The sequence below is a fragment of the Diachasmimorpha longicaudata genome, chromosome 16 (assembly GCF_034640455.1).
Source record: "Diachasmimorpha longicaudata isolate KC_UGA_2023 chromosome 16, iyDiaLong2, whole genome shotgun sequence".
In the NCBI taxonomy this organism is placed as follows: domain Eukaryota; kingdom Metazoa; phylum Arthropoda; class Insecta; order Hymenoptera; family Braconidae; genus Diachasmimorpha; species Diachasmimorpha longicaudata.
This window is the reverse complement of record NC_087240.1, coordinates 2,981,867-2,999,943: the sequence shown is the minus strand read 5'-3', so window position 1 is coordinate 2,999,943 and position 18,077 is coordinate 2,981,867. Positions and strand designations below refer to the sequence as shown.

At 42.4% G+C, this 18,077-nt stretch overlaps 3 protein-coding genes across 13 annotated transcripts in view; 1 reads left to right on the top strand and 2 right to left on the bottom strand.

Annotated features, from left to right (window-relative positions):
- Window positions 1-18,047, top strand: part of LOC135169976 (intersectin-1) — a 39,019-nt gene extending 20,972 nt beyond the window's left edge. For 2 of the 11 annotated variants that reach the window (XM_064135439.1, XM_064135440.1), the window contains exons 3-20: window positions 46-101; window positions 353-655; window positions 767-907; window positions 1,029-1,115; window positions 1,452-1,520; window positions 1,593-4,012; window positions 4,085-4,150; window positions 4,335-4,430; window positions 4,705-4,845; window positions 5,026-5,152; window positions 5,344-5,508; window positions 8,834-9,591; window positions 9,711-9,848; window positions 9,912-10,155; window positions 10,459-10,533; window positions 10,682-10,750; window positions 11,003-11,176; window positions 11,284-18,047. In XM_064135439.1, the coding sequence (XP_063991509.1) occupies window positions 80-101; window positions 353-655; window positions 767-907; window positions 1,029-1,115; window positions 1,452-1,520; window positions 1,593-4,012; window positions 4,085-4,150; window positions 4,335-4,430; window positions 4,705-4,845; window positions 5,026-5,152; window positions 5,344-5,508; window positions 8,834-9,591; window positions 9,711-9,848; window positions 9,912-10,155; window positions 10,459-10,533; window positions 10,682-10,750; window positions 11,003-11,176; window positions 11,284-11,432 (5,244 nt within the window). In that variant the 5' untranslated portion in view covers window positions 46-79 and the 3' untranslated portion in view covers window positions 11,433-18,047. Of the gene's footprint in view, window positions 1-45; window positions 102-352; window positions 656-766; window positions 908-1,028; window positions 1,116-1,451; window positions 1,521-1,592; window positions 4,013-4,084; window positions 4,151-4,334; window positions 4,431-4,704; window positions 4,846-5,025; window positions 5,153-5,343; window positions 5,509-6,236; window positions 8,147-8,833; window positions 9,592-9,710; window positions 9,849-9,911; window positions 10,156-10,458; window positions 10,534-10,610; window positions 10,751-11,002; window positions 11,177-11,283 lie in introns of those variants that run through there. The other 9 variants (XM_064135445.1, XM_064135443.1, XM_064135444.1 and 6 more) reach the window with 9 other exon arrangements.
- The window catches only part of LOC135169995 (organic cation transporter protein), a 107,630-nt gene that overhangs the window by 11,326 nt on the left and 78,227 nt on the right, over window positions 1-18,077 (bottom strand). The window lies entirely within an intron of this gene.
- LOC135169979 (uncharacterized) lies at window positions 11,518-16,517 on the bottom strand. The gene is made up of 2 exons (XM_064135450.1): window positions 16,376-16,517; window positions 11,518-16,002 (listed from the first exon to the last, which is right to left on the bottom strand). Exons 1-2 carry the CDS (start codon window positions 16,404-16,406, stop codon window positions 12,494-12,496), a joined length of 3,540 nt encoding a protein of 1,179 aa, XP_063991520.1. The 5' UTR covers window positions 16,407-16,517; the 3' UTR covers window positions 11,518-12,493.

The window sequence follows — 18,077 nt, the reverse complement described above, 5'->3', positions numbered from 1 at the left end:
TGTTGGGGAGGTTTCTGATCATTTTATTGGGATTTTTGTTTGCAGAAAGTGAAGGTGAAGGGAAGAATTTGCTTGAGCGATGGCGATGCCCCAGGCAGGAGGTAATTCATTGATTTTTTCTTTCACTTTCGGTGAATTATTCTCGGGTCATGGACTGCTGCAAGAGAATAATTGTTTCCCAATCCGATTCATTAACAAAAAAAGAGTAATTCTGAACTTATTGATCAACACAATGTTTTTTTATTTAATAAATATTTTCTTCAATGAGGAGATAGTAAAAATTGCCAGAGAATTGTTTTGATTTTCTCCTGAAAATGTAAAAGCCAGTTCGTCAAATACTTCTATCGTGTAGGTATGGATCCCTGGGTAATCAACCCCAGGGAGAAGATCCACTACAAAGAGCAGTTCGATGCACTGAAGCCAGTCAATGGGGTTGTAACTGGTGAACAGGCTAAGGGATTTTTATTGCGATCCCAACTTGCACCAGCTATTCTCGGTGAGATCTGGGCCCTGTCAGACACCGATGCCGATGGAAAAATGGATGTCAACGAGTTCAGCATCGCCTGCAAGTTGATTCACCTCAAGTTGAGGGGTCATGAGGTCCCAAAGACACTGCCTCCCTCACTTATCCAGAGTTTACCATCACCAATTGCAGGTAAATTATTTTTCAAGGACTCATCATCGACTGGAACTATGCCCTGAATTAATATTATTATCTAATTTACATTTGCCAAGTCAATAAATTCATTAATTGATATGTTGTCAGCGCCTGTAGCAGTTTCAAATGGATTTCCAATTCAGCAGCAAAGTGTGAACTCTCTAGTTAATCTCGGTGGCGTAGTGCCAGCCCAGCCAGTGATGACAGCCCCAGGGCGGCCTGTAGTTCCCCCAATGCAGATGCCCCTTGGTAAGTTTCCCCAAAAAATTCGCATTTTAGAATAACAATCATCTAGATGAACCTGCACTGAGAAACTAACAAATCACGACTTTTATAAACTGATATTAAAACTCGCATGACACGTACACAGGGACGCGACAATTTAGTGGTGCTAGTGGTACACTTCCAACAAATATTCCAGCTAAACCACCCGCTAGGCCTGCACCACCCTTCATGGGTATGTTTATCATTAAAATTAGTATATATTCATGTCATTTGGATGTTTGAACCTACCTGCTTATTGAAAAAAAGTCAAATTACATGAGATTAATCGTTTACTGGATTAAACAAATTATTGATGAAACTAATCAACAATAAGTTCAGGACCAATTCATGTAAAATGTGAAATTGTCCATTGGGTATTTCACAATTAAATCTAATTAACTTAAATTAATTTATTTCTCTTCAATACAAGAGAAAATCATATCAACATTATCTTGAAAAAAAATCTCATGTAATTTTTTAACTTTTACCCCATAAAAAAAACTAACAACCTTCTGTCCCTCTAAAAAAGCAAACGTAAGTACTGGAGTAACACCAGTTGCTGGACCACCCCAAAGACCCGCCCCACCAGGTAACATCGGTACGTCCACCCGCCATCCCTCACCCTCACAACTCCACTATTAACCCCCAATAATTCCCATAAACCCCTCAGGTGCAGGTTTCAATGCAACCACCGGGATTCAGCCTCCACCAAAGCCAGCGCCTCCATCATTTCCAAACAGTCCAGTGGCATCAGCGCAGTCCCAGATTCCCCCACTATCGCAGCCCCAGATTCTCCCTAGTGTTGGTCAAATGCCGCAAACACAGATTCTCCCTGGAATACAGCAGATGCAGATGGTACCAATGCCTGGAGGAGCACCAATAGCTCCACTTAACACAACACCAGCGCCAATTCAGGCTTTTGGAATGGGCCCCCAGATGATGCCAACAATTCCCAGTGTTCCTGTGGTGCCTCTAGTCCCTGGAATAATGCCAACAGTTCCTTCCAATGGCGTAGCCCTTCATCAGCCACCAGTGACACCAGCACCTATTGCAGCTGTTATGGGGACACCAGTTTCCACAAATACTCCAGTCAGTACCACAGCAAGACCCCCTAGCATCGACAGAGTTGGATCCATTGATTCCCAGCACAGTCAGCACAGCCAACACAGCCAGCATAGCCAGCATAGCCAGCCACCCCTATCATCACCACCAACAGTTGAGTGGGCTGTCCCTCATCAGACAAAGCTGAGGTATACGCAGACCTTCAACACCTGCGACAGAACGAGAACGGGATTTTTATCTGGACCTCAGGCTAGGAATATAATGGTCCAGACGCAGCTGCCACAGGCAACTCTCGCAAAAATCTGGCGGCTCGCTGATATGGACGCTGATGGTAGACTGGGGTGCGAAGAGTTTGTCCTGGCAATGCATCTCTGCGATCTTGCCAAGGCTGGAGAAAATATTCCCGACGCTTTGACAGCGGACCTAATTCCCCCGACATTCCGCCGCCAACGTCAGAGCAGCGTCTCATCGGGAGGTCTTCCCGAGACAATTGATCCCTCGGCAGGTATGCCACAGTCCTCCTTCGAGGACAAGCGTAAAGAGAATTACGAGAAGGGTCAAGCGGAACTAGATCGTCGGCGTAAGTCCCTCCAGGAGCAGCAGCGCAAAGAGCAAGAAGAGCGCGAGCGCAAGGAGCGTGAGGAAGCTGAGAAACAGGAGAAAATTCGTCTGGAGCAGGAGCGTCGTCGTCAGGCTGAGATTGAGAAGCAAATGCTTCGACAGCGTGAAATTGAGCAGGAGAAGGAGGAGCAGAGGCGACGCGCTCAGGACCAGAAAGAGGCAGCTAAAAAGGAGATGGAGAGACAACGTCTCCTAGAGTGGGAGACCCAGAAGTCTCAGGAGCTTCAGGCACAGCGTCAGAAGGAGCAGGACATTCTACTCAAGCTAAAAGCGAAGAACCAAACGTTGACCATTGAACTGGGATCCTTGAACGATAAAGTTAAGGAGCTCTCTCAGAAAATCTGCGACACAAGAGTTGGTGTATCAGGTGTTAAAACAACGATTGATGGGATGAGAGCCACCAGGGACTGTCAACAGGCGGAGATGACAGCATTGAAGAATAAACTCAGAGAGCAGAATCAGAGATTACTGGCACTGAGCCAGGAAAAAGCCAGAATTGAGGCGAAAAATAAGATGAATGCAGCACAGGATTCAGCTGGACAGGAAGCAATGAGAATGGCATTTGCCAATAAGCAGATAACCCTCAAGCAGATGAAGGATAAGATCGAGGATCTTGAAAAGCAAATAGCAGAGAAGAGCATGGATATTGAAAATAATAACAGCCAGCTGGAGGAGATGAAGGACAAGATGAAGACACTTGCTGGCGATTGCAAAGGCCTCTACAAGAATTTTGATCTAAAAAGATCACAAATTCTGGAGCTCAGGGGGGCAGTGACATCTGGTGGAGTTGATTATGCCAGTGCTGCTTGGGGGGAGAGCGCTTGGGCAAGTGATCCTGTCACTACTGCTAATGAATCCTGGCCTGTTGATACCAATGAAGCTGACGTCGTTGAAACTGGAATTGTCAAGTATCGAGCACTCTACGAATTCGTTGCTCGAAATGATGAGGAGATATCCTTCCAACCTGGAGATATAATTCTGGTGCCTCCTGTTCAGAATAAAGAGCCTGGTTGGATGGCTGGTGAGATCAGGGGACACACTGGATGGTTCCCTGAGTCGTATGTGGAGCCGGTTGATGGGGTTGATGAGGGGGGTAAATTTGTCCAACAGGACTCAGTGGAGAGGAAACCCCTCGAGGAGATTGCTGAGGTACCGGAGAATGTCTCCGAGGCTGGATCACTGGGGGACACCCAGGTACAGCCAGAGGTTACTACTGCCAGGGAGGGGAATTATTATGTTGCCCTGTATCAGTATTCGTCCACTGAACCTGATGATTTGAGCTTTAACGAGGGAGAGATCATTGAGGTGACTAAGAGCGAGGGCGAGTGGTGGTCTGGCATCATTGGAAATAGAAGTGGATATTTTCCGTCTAATTATGTGGAGAAGTGCGAGCCTAATATTAATCAGGTGAGAAATTTACTTTGGATTTTTATACTCGTGATTTTTAATTAATTAATGAATTAACTTCTCTTTCGTCAGATCGCACCAGTTACCACAGCACCTGCCCAGGAATCCATCACCCCGGTACCAGTACAAGCGTCTCCAGTGAGTAAATAAATTCTCTTTCCAGTAAAATTCACTTCATAAAATAAATAACCCCCTAATTTTGTTCTGAGTGATGCTAAATTAAATGTTATTAAATTCCTAACGAGCTAACGCAATTGCTCCAGTGTAACACAGTAATTGAGCTAGAGTTTTTTTTCTTCTTTCCAACAATTTCTGACTTTAGACGACAGAAAAAACAGCTGAGCAACTCGAGGATGAGAGACAAGCTGCCGAGGACAGGGCTGAATTGCCTGATTTCACAGCAATGGCTTCGCAACAGGTAATTAATACTCTCTTGATGAATTATTGACGTGTATTAATGGTAAGATTCTCCTGGAATATTTCATTACCGTCATCCGTGGATGCTGCTCGGTGGATCTCCATTCCAGTATTATAAGGTATTATTGCTCGAGGGAATACATTCAGGCTTTCAGCAGAGTGAGACTTCATGTAGATTTTAGCCACTAGTTTTTTTAATTGTCATCGTTTGGGCACGAGAACTCGATAAGACTCGCCGTAGGGAGCTAATTGTAATGGGGAATTATTTTATTCAGGGGCGAGGGAGGAAACCAGAGATTGTGCAGGTCCTGGCACCCTATCAGGCCACAAGTGCTGAACAGCTGAATCTTCAGAGGGGTCAGCTCATCATGATCAGGAAGAAGACAGACTCTGGATGGTGGGAAGGGGAGTTGCAGGTAAAATTCAATTATCAATTTCATATTTCAAAATTGTTTTAATATTCCAATCAATTTTTTTCCGTCTAGTTAAATTAGTATTTGTTTAATTGAGAGATGAATGAAGTGATTTATTTGATTTACAAATAGACTGATAAAATACCGGCATAATTTAATGATTTTTCTTGGATTTGTCTACAGGCAAGAGGTAAAAAAAGGCAAATTGGCTGGTTCCCAGCGTCCTATGTTAAACCTTTAACGAGTAGCAGTAACCGGTCGACCCCAGTCTCTCATGGGTATCAGGATTCTCCAACAGATCCCAATGTTGGTGAGTGAAAATTTCAAAAATCCAATGGGGACAAATTAAATGACTGAAAGGTTCAAAATATCTACAATAAATTCTCTTTTAATTTAAATCTTCGTCGGACATTCATTTTTTATTCACTCATCCCCCAAAATTATTTTCATTGATAATTTATTTCATTAGAAATAATAAATTCCGATTAATGAAAAATCTAGAGCGAGTGATGGCTCTCTACCCCCACCAAGCCCAAAATGACGACGAATTGACTTTCGAGAAGGGGGAGGTGATAACAGTCCTGGCGAAGCAGGAGGAGGCCTGGTGGAAGGGTGAACTCAACGGAATTATTGGCATATTCCCCAGCAACTACGTGACACCCATGTGTGAGTAGAAAAAAAAAACAAATCGAATGAAAAAAAAATGAGTAGTAATTATGTGATCTGTCGTGATGGGTGGACGGACGAGCGTCGTCGTGATACGCGAAGCGTAGATAATTTGATAAATTACCTTAAGAGAAAAAAATTTACTGAAATGACGACGAAACCGAGGAAGAGTTGTTGCATTTTAAATTTTGAAAATATTTAAGTATCGTTTCACTGTGCGCTTGTGTGCATCCTTCTGCCTGCTTGTCCGTCCATTCTTCCGGGGTAGATAACACGTATTTTGGTTCTTATCAAGTTATGAATGCAATCAGCAGTGAAGTGGTTTAATTTTCAATAAGTGACTGAAAATATTGATTTTGTTGAGGATTTATTTATCCCGGTAATGCGTGGATTTATGAAAAAATTAGATCACTGATTTTATTATAGAGAATTCAATTTCCTTGAAAGAACTCAGGGAATTTCGCTCTAAGCCCCTTTATTACCGATTATTCCCAATTAAATAATGTTAATTTACCAGATCAATCATTTCACTGCAAAAGTTTTACCTCAAGAACAAAAATACTCATTATGCCACTCAAATTGGTCATTAATCTGTGTTCATTTATTACTATTCGGTTATGTTGATTGAATTGTCGATTAATTACCGTTTCCCTGAATTATTTTCTTAATTTATCCGAGTAATTTATTTCCACTAATTAATGTTCTTTCGCATCTTGCTTGACATGCAGCCTAAGGATACGCAGTGGAGGCGCCATAAACGCGAGGTTTACCCTTTAATTGTGAAAAAAAAAGCTAATAAGTCAACAATTATTTATTATTATCCTTCGTTTTGTCGAGGGGAAGAACAAAAAAGCGACAACGACAAAGAAAAATTTAAAGAAATTAATATAAAATAAATTATATTCAATTATAAAATGTCCAATGTCCAATCTCACCTGTGTGAGAGGAGTTCAGGGCATTGGGGGAGGAGGGTACATGCCATAAATTAATTGAAGAATTCTCATTAGTTCGTCATTAGCATTAATTCCTCAGGGAAGTGGTGGATCGTCATCCACGCCCTCCCACTCCCCTAATGAATTATTATTAATTAAGTAATAATTATTTACTTTCACATGTGTATCTTGTTGTCATTGTCATGAGTTCTATGATTTTGAATCTCTCACGAATCTCAGATGAAATATTTGAGTCTGTCAAACGAATCTTGTCTCTAATTTATCATTTACCAATGAATAATCGTATGAAATTTTTATTTCCTTTATCGGCCCTTCAAGTACTATTAATCAGTTGTCTCAGGGCTTCCCAATTATTTCGGTTAACTGGGCCTAAGTAATTAATTACCCAATGGGCCCATATATTGTTGACTCACTGTTACTTACATTATATAATTAAACAGAATTTATTTGTTATTATTAATATGGTGGTAAATAGATGACAGGTTGGGTGTATGAGAGCACTTTGAGTTTCCCCTCGTGTGCGCATTTATCAATCAATCATGATTTAATTAAGTGTTTCGTTTCCATCATTGTAGCGCACAATTATTATTTTAAAAACATAATTTTTACTTTATTTTCGGGTCTTTTAGTTATTTTTTTTTTTGGTCGGTGTGATGCTGAGTCACTGATTTTTGACGATTTTTGGGGTGATTTTTTCGTTTAATTATTGAGTGATTAATCGCGATTAATGGGTGAGAATTTTTATTTTAGATAGAAAAACTCGATTGAAGGGGTGAAACGCAATTATTTCCGTAGGAAGGTCTATTGTTGATGGCATTATCTCGGTGAGCAGTGAGTTTAGGTAAAAATAAAGTCACTTTTTACCTGATAAATACAAAACAGCAGAACGTTTCGCACTTTCAATTCAGAAATCAATTGCGTCAAGTGCGTTTTTGTCTCAATAATTTGATAAAAAAAAATATAATTATTAATTTCTAATAAGATATATCAGTATATCCGGACATTGTGTCGTACAACAATAATATAAGCGCGTTAGTTGAATATGTAGAGAAATAATAATAAAAAACAGCCGTATCGGGAGATGGTTTTTCCAAACCTTACGTGGTACGTGCTGCACGCCTATTTATTATTGAAAAGCCCTTAGTAGAGAGAGTGCGGATGAAATATCAATAAAACAAAGAGACAATTACCCTCGCGTGTCCCTAAATTGGAGGAACGGCGACGAAAAAAAAAATACATATTGTTCGTTTTGTCTTGTAAGAGAAATAATTATTGTTCGTTTTGACTCCGAGTAATTAATGAGATTATAAAAACCCATTGGGCACTTATTAATTGCGTCACATGTATTTAAAAAAAATATGAATATGTAAACAAATCATTGGAAGAATCATGGAGAGAATTGTTAAAGTGTGAACAAACTAATGAAATTTATTATTGATGATAGTTTTATCATTGGTGAAAACTTTTCGCTTGAGTTCAATTGAATTTTAATGTCACACCGCTTTGTTCACATTTACCTCCCTCCGGTGTGTATCCTTACACATTATATGAACATTGTACACGCGGAGATGGAACGCTATTATCTAATCACAAATATCATTTTCAAAGTATCGGAAAACATGATACACGTTACCTTCGCACACATGACCAAAAAAATCGAAATAAAGTGTCTGTCTGTTGGAAAATATATGTCTATCCATTTTTTGGTTCTGTCTTTTATGGTATGAGCTGTGGGGTTTGTCGTTATTTTTTTTCATGAATTGCCTATTATTAATACATATATATAAATAAATGTGCGTGAGAAATTATTGAGAAAAAATCACCTGTATCGTGTTTTTAAAGCTGGAGAGTTGGTTCTTTTTTATTTTTTACCAAAGCTCTATTTATTTGTAATTAAAAGTAAAAGAGAAACCCAAGTTATGCCACAGGGAATGAAATTTTGGATAAAAATTAAACCTTTAAAGGGCGAAACGTGTGACGAAATAACAATCAACGACTTTTAGGTCAATTTTTGGTGGAAAAATTAGACTTGGGAGGGTAATTTTTGTGATAAGACTAACCTTCGTCCCTCGTTTCACCCCCTGGGGCTCTAATTTTTACCTAAAATTCCTTCTCGTGCACCGTCGACAAATGAAAAAAAAAATCCTATTAAAAGCAATAACAAAATACTCTTCCTCGGTGTTCATCCCCTCAGTAGCACTAGATCTCAAAAACAGGAGATCACATAAAAATCGAAAAACCATATCAAACAATAGGTCTCAAATTGGTAAACCCCCCGCCAATGAACGCGATCGTCAAATTATCTTCGGTAAGTGACGGATGGATCCCTAGGCCTCAGAGAATCGATAAAAGATGTTAATTTTTCTGTGCAGCTGATGATCCGAGCGATTTCGTTATCTCCTCGGTGGATCCCCTCGAGTTAAAACGTCAGGATTACATACGAGAATTAATAGCAACCGAGGAGGCGTACATTAACGACATGAGGCTTGTCCACGAGGTCTTTGAAAAGCCCTTGATTCAGAGTATGGTCCTGACAGTGGACGAAGTCGAAAGGATATTCGTCAACTGGAGGGACATAATTGCGTGTAACGACAATTTTCTGAGAACATTGAGAATAAGACGAGACAACAGCGAGGACGGAACTGTCCGGATGATTGGAGATATTTTATGCGAGAACATTCCCAGAATGTCAGCGTACGTTCGTTTCTGCAGCTGTCAGATATCAGCTGCTGTTTATCTCCAGAGGCTGACCGAAACGTCACCGGAATTTGTGGCCATTGCTCAGGCATGCCAGAAGGACCCCAAGACTAAGGGCATGCCCTTGAGTTCTTTTCTCATAAAACCGATGCAGAGGATCACCAAGTATCCCCTCATCATCAGCAAGATCCTGGAGTACACGCCACTCGAACATCCGGACAGGCAGTACCTCACGGAGGCACTAGCCAAGGCAGAGGAATTTTGCACACAGGTGAACGAGGGGGTGCGCGAGAAGGAGAACAGCGATCGTCTCGAATGGCTGCAGACACATGTCGCCTGCGGTGAGAGTGTTCTTGAGGAGAAACTCGTATTCAATTCGCTGACTAATTCTGCAGGCCCTAGGAAACTTCTGCATTACGGCATTCTTCATAAGGTATTAAAAAGAATTTGGAATATTTTTGGTGAATTACGTTTTGGAGAACTAGAAAATATAATTTTTTAAGACTCCACTTATTTTGGAAAATATATTCTAGAATATTTTTTGTTGTACAGGCAAAAAGTGGCAAGGAGCTTGTCGCATTTCTCACCAATGATTTTCTTCTATTTGCTCAACCGTTGAAGGCACTACCGGCTGGGCAACAATTTTCATTCGAACGAAATGAGAACAATAAGTTTAAACTCTATAGAAAGGTGAATTATGCAGCCCTTTTACTCTTGAATTTAAAAATAATGAACAATAATTAACTCTTGCAGACAATATTTCTGAATGAATTGACGATGATTGGAGAGACTGAAACGAATGGGAATTCAACGATAATCCACACAGATGCCAATGACAACACATCGAGAATCCTCGGCCTACGAGACTCCACGAAGAAGCCTATCCTCCTGTTGGCCCCATCTACCAACGAGTGTCATTTATGGGTGAAGAAGATCAACGAGGCTCGTAAGCAATTCGCTAGGAACGAGAAAAATCTTCTGCAACGTCAGCGCTCAAGTAAGGCCCTCGTATTGTCTCTCTATATTTTTTTTTGTCTCACAAGGAAAATATATTATCCTATGATCAGTCAATTGGTGCATCCCTGAAGAGATGTCACGTCGTGGAGAATGTCTCGAAAATTGAATTGAAAATCATTTTTGTTCCGTTAGAAAAAATCTTGACGTTCAATTGCTACATAATTAATTAATTGTCAATTAATTATTTAACAATTACTGTAGATTTTTTTTATTATCCTTATCGTTTGTCGACTTCATTATCATCCCCATGAATAAAATTTATTCGTTGCAATGTGCGGTACAGGACAAGCGCAATTTGGAGCTTGTGGGAGGATCTTGGCGACAGTGTTGCAGGGGAGCAGCATTAAAACCCTAGCCGGTAAGCTCCCCATCCCCCAGAAAAGGTCTTGCTGCTTCTGCTTATGCTTCAACTCATTTCTTTTTAATTTCACCCAGGAAAAAAGCACTAATGAGTCCCCGAATTTGCACGTAGTAATTTGCAGCACTAACACTCCCGCATGATTTAGTTCGCAGAACACCCAAAGGACGATTGCACGTTTTTATTGTTGAGGGGGAGGATTTAGTTATGACAAAAGGTAAACCGACCTCGATATAATTATTGCATCCTTAATCACTTTCTCAATATCTAACTCTGCTGTGAAGTGATGAAACTGGGAGGGTTCTACTCTCTTTTCTCATTTCACTGAAGAATTCTTATGATTTATCTCACATATGACTTCTTCCTTAATTTGTTTAATTTTTTTTGCCAGTGCTTGCACGTAACAACTCTGCAATAATTACGCAAACAATTTTATTGTTTATTGATATTAAATGGTCTCTTGAATTAGGCAAGTGTAACGCGTTTTGCAAAGTCTCCATGGGATCTCAAGAGGAGAGAACTCCAGTGGTCTCTGGAACAGACTGTCCCATGTGGGATACGTCAATGCAATTCCAAGTGAAAGACCTTAACGAGGACACACTTTGCATAACAGTCTTTGATAAGAGCTATTACACTCCAGACGGTAATGCCATCAGATTAATAATTTAATTAATAATTTCTATTGATTTTAAATTTCCCAGCAGAATGAAAGTATTTAAAATGTCTTGACAACTTGTTTTCTCTCATCAGATTTTCTTGGACGAGCGGAAGTGCGAATTGTCGACATAATGCGGGATTGTAAGGACTCATGTGGTCCCATCCAGAAGCGAATAAAATTACGGGAAGTTGATAATGGGGAGGTGATTCTAAAACTCGACCTCCAGTTGTTCAAAAGTTGACAGGATTCACCGAAGAAGGGAATCCTAGAGGTTCTTTTGCAGGGCAGTGCATTTATTTCAAAGAAATAATTGAAATTCTCAGCAATCAGTGCATGAATTAATTTATTTATTCCTAAGGTAAAGTGACAAAACGAAAAAAAATTGAAGCTCGATATAAAAAGCGTCAATTAAATTTTTTTTATATTTTTTTTTCTTGTCTCGCAATTTATACTGAAATCACCGATTAATTACAACGCAATTCACCTATAAGACTTGATACAACGAACAAAGATAAGATTACATTTAATTAATATATCTAGTCGTGATACGCACATGCATTACTGGCATATGGGTACCAAGACGATGTTAAGTATGATATTCATTTGAGTTATGCATGAAAATTCGTACATATGCGAACAGTACCAGAAATACTTTTCGTTGAGAACAAATATATGTCCTGAGGAAATTAATTATTCAATTGATTGAATACATGGTACTATCGCATACGTACAAAGTTGAACATTCCATTGAGTTGAATAAATATACAATTTATTATTTATAATAACTGTTGAGTGATGAATGAGACATGAGACAGTGGAGATCGTTGAGTTCTAGAAGTAATGACGATGAATTAATTATTAAGACATGGTTACTCTTGCTGTTCTATAGGTAATGAGTAGATAAAGAGGAGTTGAAAAATTTTACAGTCTCTCAAAATGTCAGTGCTGAAATTGATAGATCGAAATGATCTTAAAATTCCGAAGATGATCGGTTCGCAGAGAAATACGACTGCCAGGGGAGTTTACTTTCACGAAATCATGGGTAGGATTTTTTAAAAAATTTCCCAACTCATCTTTCGCAGGAGAAACGAGTGTATAAATTTTCCACATGAATTCTAATGCTAGTGAATCTCATTTTCTATTGAAAATAAAGTTTTTCCTAAGTATATTCATATATTTATTACAAGAAAATTTACTGGATGCAAATATTTATGTACATCTTCTTGTGGTAAATGAATAGACCCAGCAAAAGCAATTTTTCTCGCGAAAAAAATTTTTCACTCGTTCCCTCCACATACCCGATTACTCCCCATAGGAAGTCCTCGGTGCGGACTCCTTGACTCCACGTGGCTTCTCGACGACCCCCACGATCTCCTTATTCCTCAAATCGCTGGGCACCTCCGCGGAGTCCATCGGGAACTCTAGAATCGGTTGAAATCCCCCGAACAACTGAGGCTTAAAATTTTCAGGGTCGAATTCACTGGCTTCAGTTTGAAGACCGGCCTCCACCTCCCCATCATCTCCAGGAGGATCACTCCCCGAAGACGTGAAGTTTCCACCCCTCTCTTCAGTATCCCCCTTTCCCTCCATGCCTACCCTGTTCTCAGCCTCTGCGGTGTTGGTCTCCACGTTCTCCGGTCTCACTGTCACTACACTCCAGCCGTCCCTGGAGGGCACCTCAGCGCTGACACTAGCCACAAACGGAGCCATAAAATTCTGAGGAGATGGCGCCGAGCTGGCGGAGCTGGACGGCTGCTGGGACGGTAGTAAGACAGGATTACGTTCGTAAACCTCACTGGACTCTGGGGCCTGATGGGGCCTCATGGTCGGAGTGTAGACGAAGGCAATTGGTGTGGATCCACCCGGAGAACCTGGAGAACCCCCTGAAGAGCCTGCCAATGGACTCGCTCCAATGTGCAACGTAGTGGAGATGGCGTTGGGTTTGATGGCGAAGGGCACATGATCCTGGAGATACGGAATGACATTGATGCTTGTGTCCTTGATGCCCTCCTCATCGTCGTCCTGCATCTGCTCGTTAGGCACTAGCAAAGGCCTCTCCTTCACGGGGCTGATGAACATCCCAGGGTCAGGTCGCTCGAGGGGGTATGGAAAGTCCGAGACGACGACCTTGCCAGGCATCTTGATCTCCTCATCGTCTCCCGGGGATATGGCGAGAGTATCAGGGGGTAGGGGTCTCTCCCCACCGTGTGTTCCCACTACCACGCTTTCATCGAGATGTTTGTCATCATCTTCGTCGCCGTGAATTCCCAGGGCTCCTTTTACGGGGTAGACCACGAAGACAGGGGCGACTTCCTCAACACCTGGCTTAACTCTCCTGTCATCCTCATCCTCCTGGGGCTCGTCTCCCTGCATTCCCTCTTCTTCCACTTCTCCAACGTCCCCGTGATGCTGGATCATCTGGAGGGTCGTCACTCTCGTGTCATTTCCACTTTTACGTTCGAAAAATTTTGGCGGACGCGGGGGGAGGGGACCCTCCAACTTGTCGGAGTTCTCGTCATTAAGTCGTGATTTGAGAACTTGATTGCCGCGATTTCGCTCGTCGATGAGACCCTCCCCGACGTTCCTACGGATGGGAATGTCCTTTTGATGGTCCTCTGGACCTCGGAGGTCGACCAGGGCCTCTGGGGAGGGCAGTCTCAGGGCGTAGATTGGCGGTGGTAGTGGTGGAGGTGGGGGTTTTAATCTCTGAAGAGGGGAGACGGGTTGGGAGGGAAGCCTAGGAGGGGGTCTGTGGGAGGATGGTGGGTGCAACGAGGGCCTCACTGACACTCGAGTCGGGTATTTTGGAGGACTGGAGATGATCATGGTACCAATGGCCTCACTCCCTCGTCTCTGAGAGGTTTTCACGTTCGGCCGGAATTGTGGGAGAATATTGGGAAGATTAATGTCGATTGGCGGACGGATTTTATACGCATTCGGTGGCCTTGGGATCCGGTTGGGGAGGTCCAGTGGACGCGAGTGGTAGTGGTAATGCGGTCGGCCATTTGGAGGGTGCCCTGGTGGGTGTGGATGATGCGGCTGACCGGAGGGGTGCGGATGTACTGGACGAACAGGTCTGTCCACAGCCGGTGGCATCAGCACATCAGATAATTCCGAAAATCCCAGTGCTCCCAACACTCCTGATGATCCCACTGTCGTTGTCATGGCTTCAGTACTGGAGACCACTGGAGCCGGTGAAGTCGAGGGCTCAGAGGTTGGAAAGACAACCCTGTAGCCGGCGCCCACATTAACTCGATTATCTTTATCGTTATCGTCGACACTCTGTGGGTTCTCGGACTGATCCTTATTGAACCACCACTTGTGCCCACTGCTTATCACATCCCTCTGGGGGAATTGAAACCCGGATGGGACCTTGGGAGCGTCCTGAGGGGCCTGGACCTCTGAGGAAGGCACTCCGATCTTCAAATCGTGATCGTAATTCGTGTCCATTCGATTTGGTGACACCACAGCATCTCCATAAGGGGACTCTGCAACAGCGCTTCCGTGTCCGTAGTACGTCCCCTGGACATTCTGTCTGTTCCCCAGGACGAAGGAGATGGTGTCCTGGTCGGGAGGGACTATAACATTGCTGGAGGACTCGACGGCGAGAGGATTAAATCCCGGATAGCCCTGAGGGCCGTCGGGACTGAAGCTAGGGTAGTTCTGGTGACCATTGACTACTGTAGTCACCGGTGGTGGCCTCTGATTGTTGACGAGGGGGCTCTGAGAGGCTCTTGGAGGGTCCGTAGTTGAAGCTTCAGTGGTTCTCATTGTCGTCGTTGTCATCGTTGTTGTGGGAGTCGTAGTAGTACTCGGTCTTGTCGTTGTTGATGGTCTACTCGTAGTCGTTGAGGACGGTGATGACGGTGCTGATGGCTCCTGATGCAGATAATCGTACCCATCGTCATAATCAAACTTTGGGAATGAGACGAAGTGATCTCCTCCATTTCCTGAAGTCTGCATCTTCTCAATGGGCAGCATAATCTCCTCGTCGTAATTCATGCTGTAACGATCCGCTGGCTGGGGCTTCCACGTGGTGACGGGTTCCACTGTCGTCGCTTTCTTGGTAGTGGTGGTAGCTCTCGTTGTCGTTGTTGGTTTAGCTGTAGTGGTCGTTGTTGTCGTCGTTGTGGTAGTTCTGGTCGTTCTGATTGTCGTTGTCGGGCGCTTGGTTGTTCTGGGAACGTAGGGAGTTCGTGTGTTGGAATATGACTGCGATGTTGATGCTTTTCCTGGGTGACTTATGCTGTTGTAGTTCTTGTGATTCAAGGAATTGTAGATCTTGTAACCCGATGAACCTCCCTGGACCTTAGTATTTGCATAGGAATTCGAGATGAGGGGGTACTTGTCACTCGTGTACTTCTCGTGATCGTTGTAACGCACCGGAAGGTTGAGATAATCGTGAAAGCTCGGTGTGTATGGGTTTATCTCGTTGGGCATCTGCTGATCGTCTTCATTCTTGTTGCTGATTATGGCGTCATTCTCGGTTTCTTCATTCCCGGTCTCGCTTTCCTCTTTATGTACATCATCGCTGGCGTAAGAACCGGTGTAATTGAGGGCTTTAAATGGCGGTGCCTTGCCAAAGTCGATTTGTCCGGTAACGGGATCCTTCTCCAGGGAGAATGGCTGACCACCGTTGAAAGCTAATGGCGGTATACTTGGACGATGATGATGATCTTCTGAGGACGGTGATGTTGGCTCGTTGTCCAAGTGACCACCCATCAGGGAATCACCGGTAACTGGTGACCAGGCTGCTAGAGATGCCAGGACCGTGACGATAATTATTCGTTGCCATTGTAAATTGTCCATTTCTGGAAGAGTAAATGAGAAAATTACGCGGAAGTCGAGGATTTTGCTATTATCCAGAAATGTAGCGGAAGACAAAAGTGATTGGTAGATTAGATGGAGATCTCTTGAAAGTTCTCTCTAAATTTCTCAAGCAGTTTTTATTAAATTATTTCATTAGTGTTAATTGGCGAATTCGTTGAGTCACAAAATGCGAAACAACTTTTTATCGTCATCTCCATTTCAAGTGAATTTCCCCCTCGATCATCACTTTCCTCCTTTGTGTTACTTTCTGGGGTCAGCACAACTGCTGGTACCATACCGTCAACCCAAAATACCTTAAGGAGTCATAGATTCCGATAAATCTGGGTCAACGACCACCAACGAGCATTGACATACCTGATACAAACAGTCCCACTACATCTATCATTTATCTGCTGACGTCTTCCTTTCTCCTCTTCTCGAATATTTCCACAACGATAGAAACCGATTTTATGAGGACATCCTCAGCATTCTGAGGTCTCTCTTTCGACAAACACAATTTAGAAAAAAAATTGTCTTCTCAAAATATCACTCGTCTCGCGAATACCAGTGCTCTTACTGCTGGATGATACCAGACTGAAGTATCTTCCTCACACCACTTCTGAGGACGTCCCCGTGGTACTTCCACCTGGGGCTATCTCACAACTGCCGGAATGTACCTGCGATACCTTTCCTCGAGCTCCCGCACGAGAGGGAACGCAATAGAAAAAGAAAAGAAATTGAAAAAAAAAAAGGAAATATAAATCGTAATGATGGAATGAAGAGGTTGATGGTAGGTGGGGAACAAGTGGCAGAGTCAGACGGTGGGGGAGGGGATCGCAGTGAGTTTGAAGCGGGACCGAGGTGGTCGGGTATTGAAACGGTACGGTGAACAGTTAGACGACGACCCACATACATACAGACCTGCCCATCTGCCCCGGACATCGTGCCAGTTTTCTCGACCTTACCCTCTATGTGTATTAATATTTAAATATTCATTTGGATGGACTGATGATAACCGTGATGATGAGCACCTCCACAGGAATTTAGTTTCTTCATTCGGAGGGAGAGAATTTCCGGGGCTTTATCGAGGCCTTTTCGGTGAATAGCTGACGATAAATACTGACACTAATTTCAAACTCAATCCCTAAACCTTAGCGGGTTGGGAAAGGCTCCAGTGTAGGAAGAACGTGGGTTATCTCGACCAAGGTCATCAGATCTTTCATCCGGAACAGAATGATTCCTCAAGATTAATTAAGGACTGTTGAAACACCTCAATGAGGGATGGGTTGAATGTGAGAGTAATTAGGTTCGAGATTAGAATTGATGAGGAGTAATTGAGGGGCTTTCATCATGTGGATGATTATTAATGTAACCCCGTGACTAGAAGGGTAAGGGCACTTTGGAAAAATTAGAAATTTAAATTAATGAAAATTAGTTAATTAGATTTCGTCATGGAGGCGACGAGGATTGGGACTGGGAATTTTTCGCCTGATCGATATTCGAAGTTCGACGTCAGTTTCCAAAAATTAAAATTTGAATCAATCAAGACTAACTTATTAGATTTTATCAATGTTCATTCGCATGAAACACCAATGATTCACAACATCTAAGGTACACGTAACGGTTCATCGACCTAGATTATAATGAGAGAGGCTTCATGGTGATGTTTATTCATGAGCATCCCTGAGTCGATTGTAGGGGTTCAATAGTTGCGATTAGACCTGCAATAATCATTGATGTTAATTAGACACCGAGGAAAAAGGTTCTGGAGGTATTGAAATTGTGAAAGTCTCGGGGGAAAATATTTTTCGATGAAAGTGAGAGATTATTCTCAGTTGACTCTTCGTTCTACCACGAGGTACGAAAAAATATTCAATATTTTCCTCGAGACATCGCAGTTTTGAAAAAAATCACAGGATAATTCATTAGTTAGTTATACAATCATTATCTTCAAAACTATTCATGTAATTTATTGTATATAGAGTAGAAAAAAATCCATATCAATCATTGAACTGTAGATTATTGAGATTAAACAGTTAATCACGTTCATCAGTCATTATTATCCTCATTTCTCTTT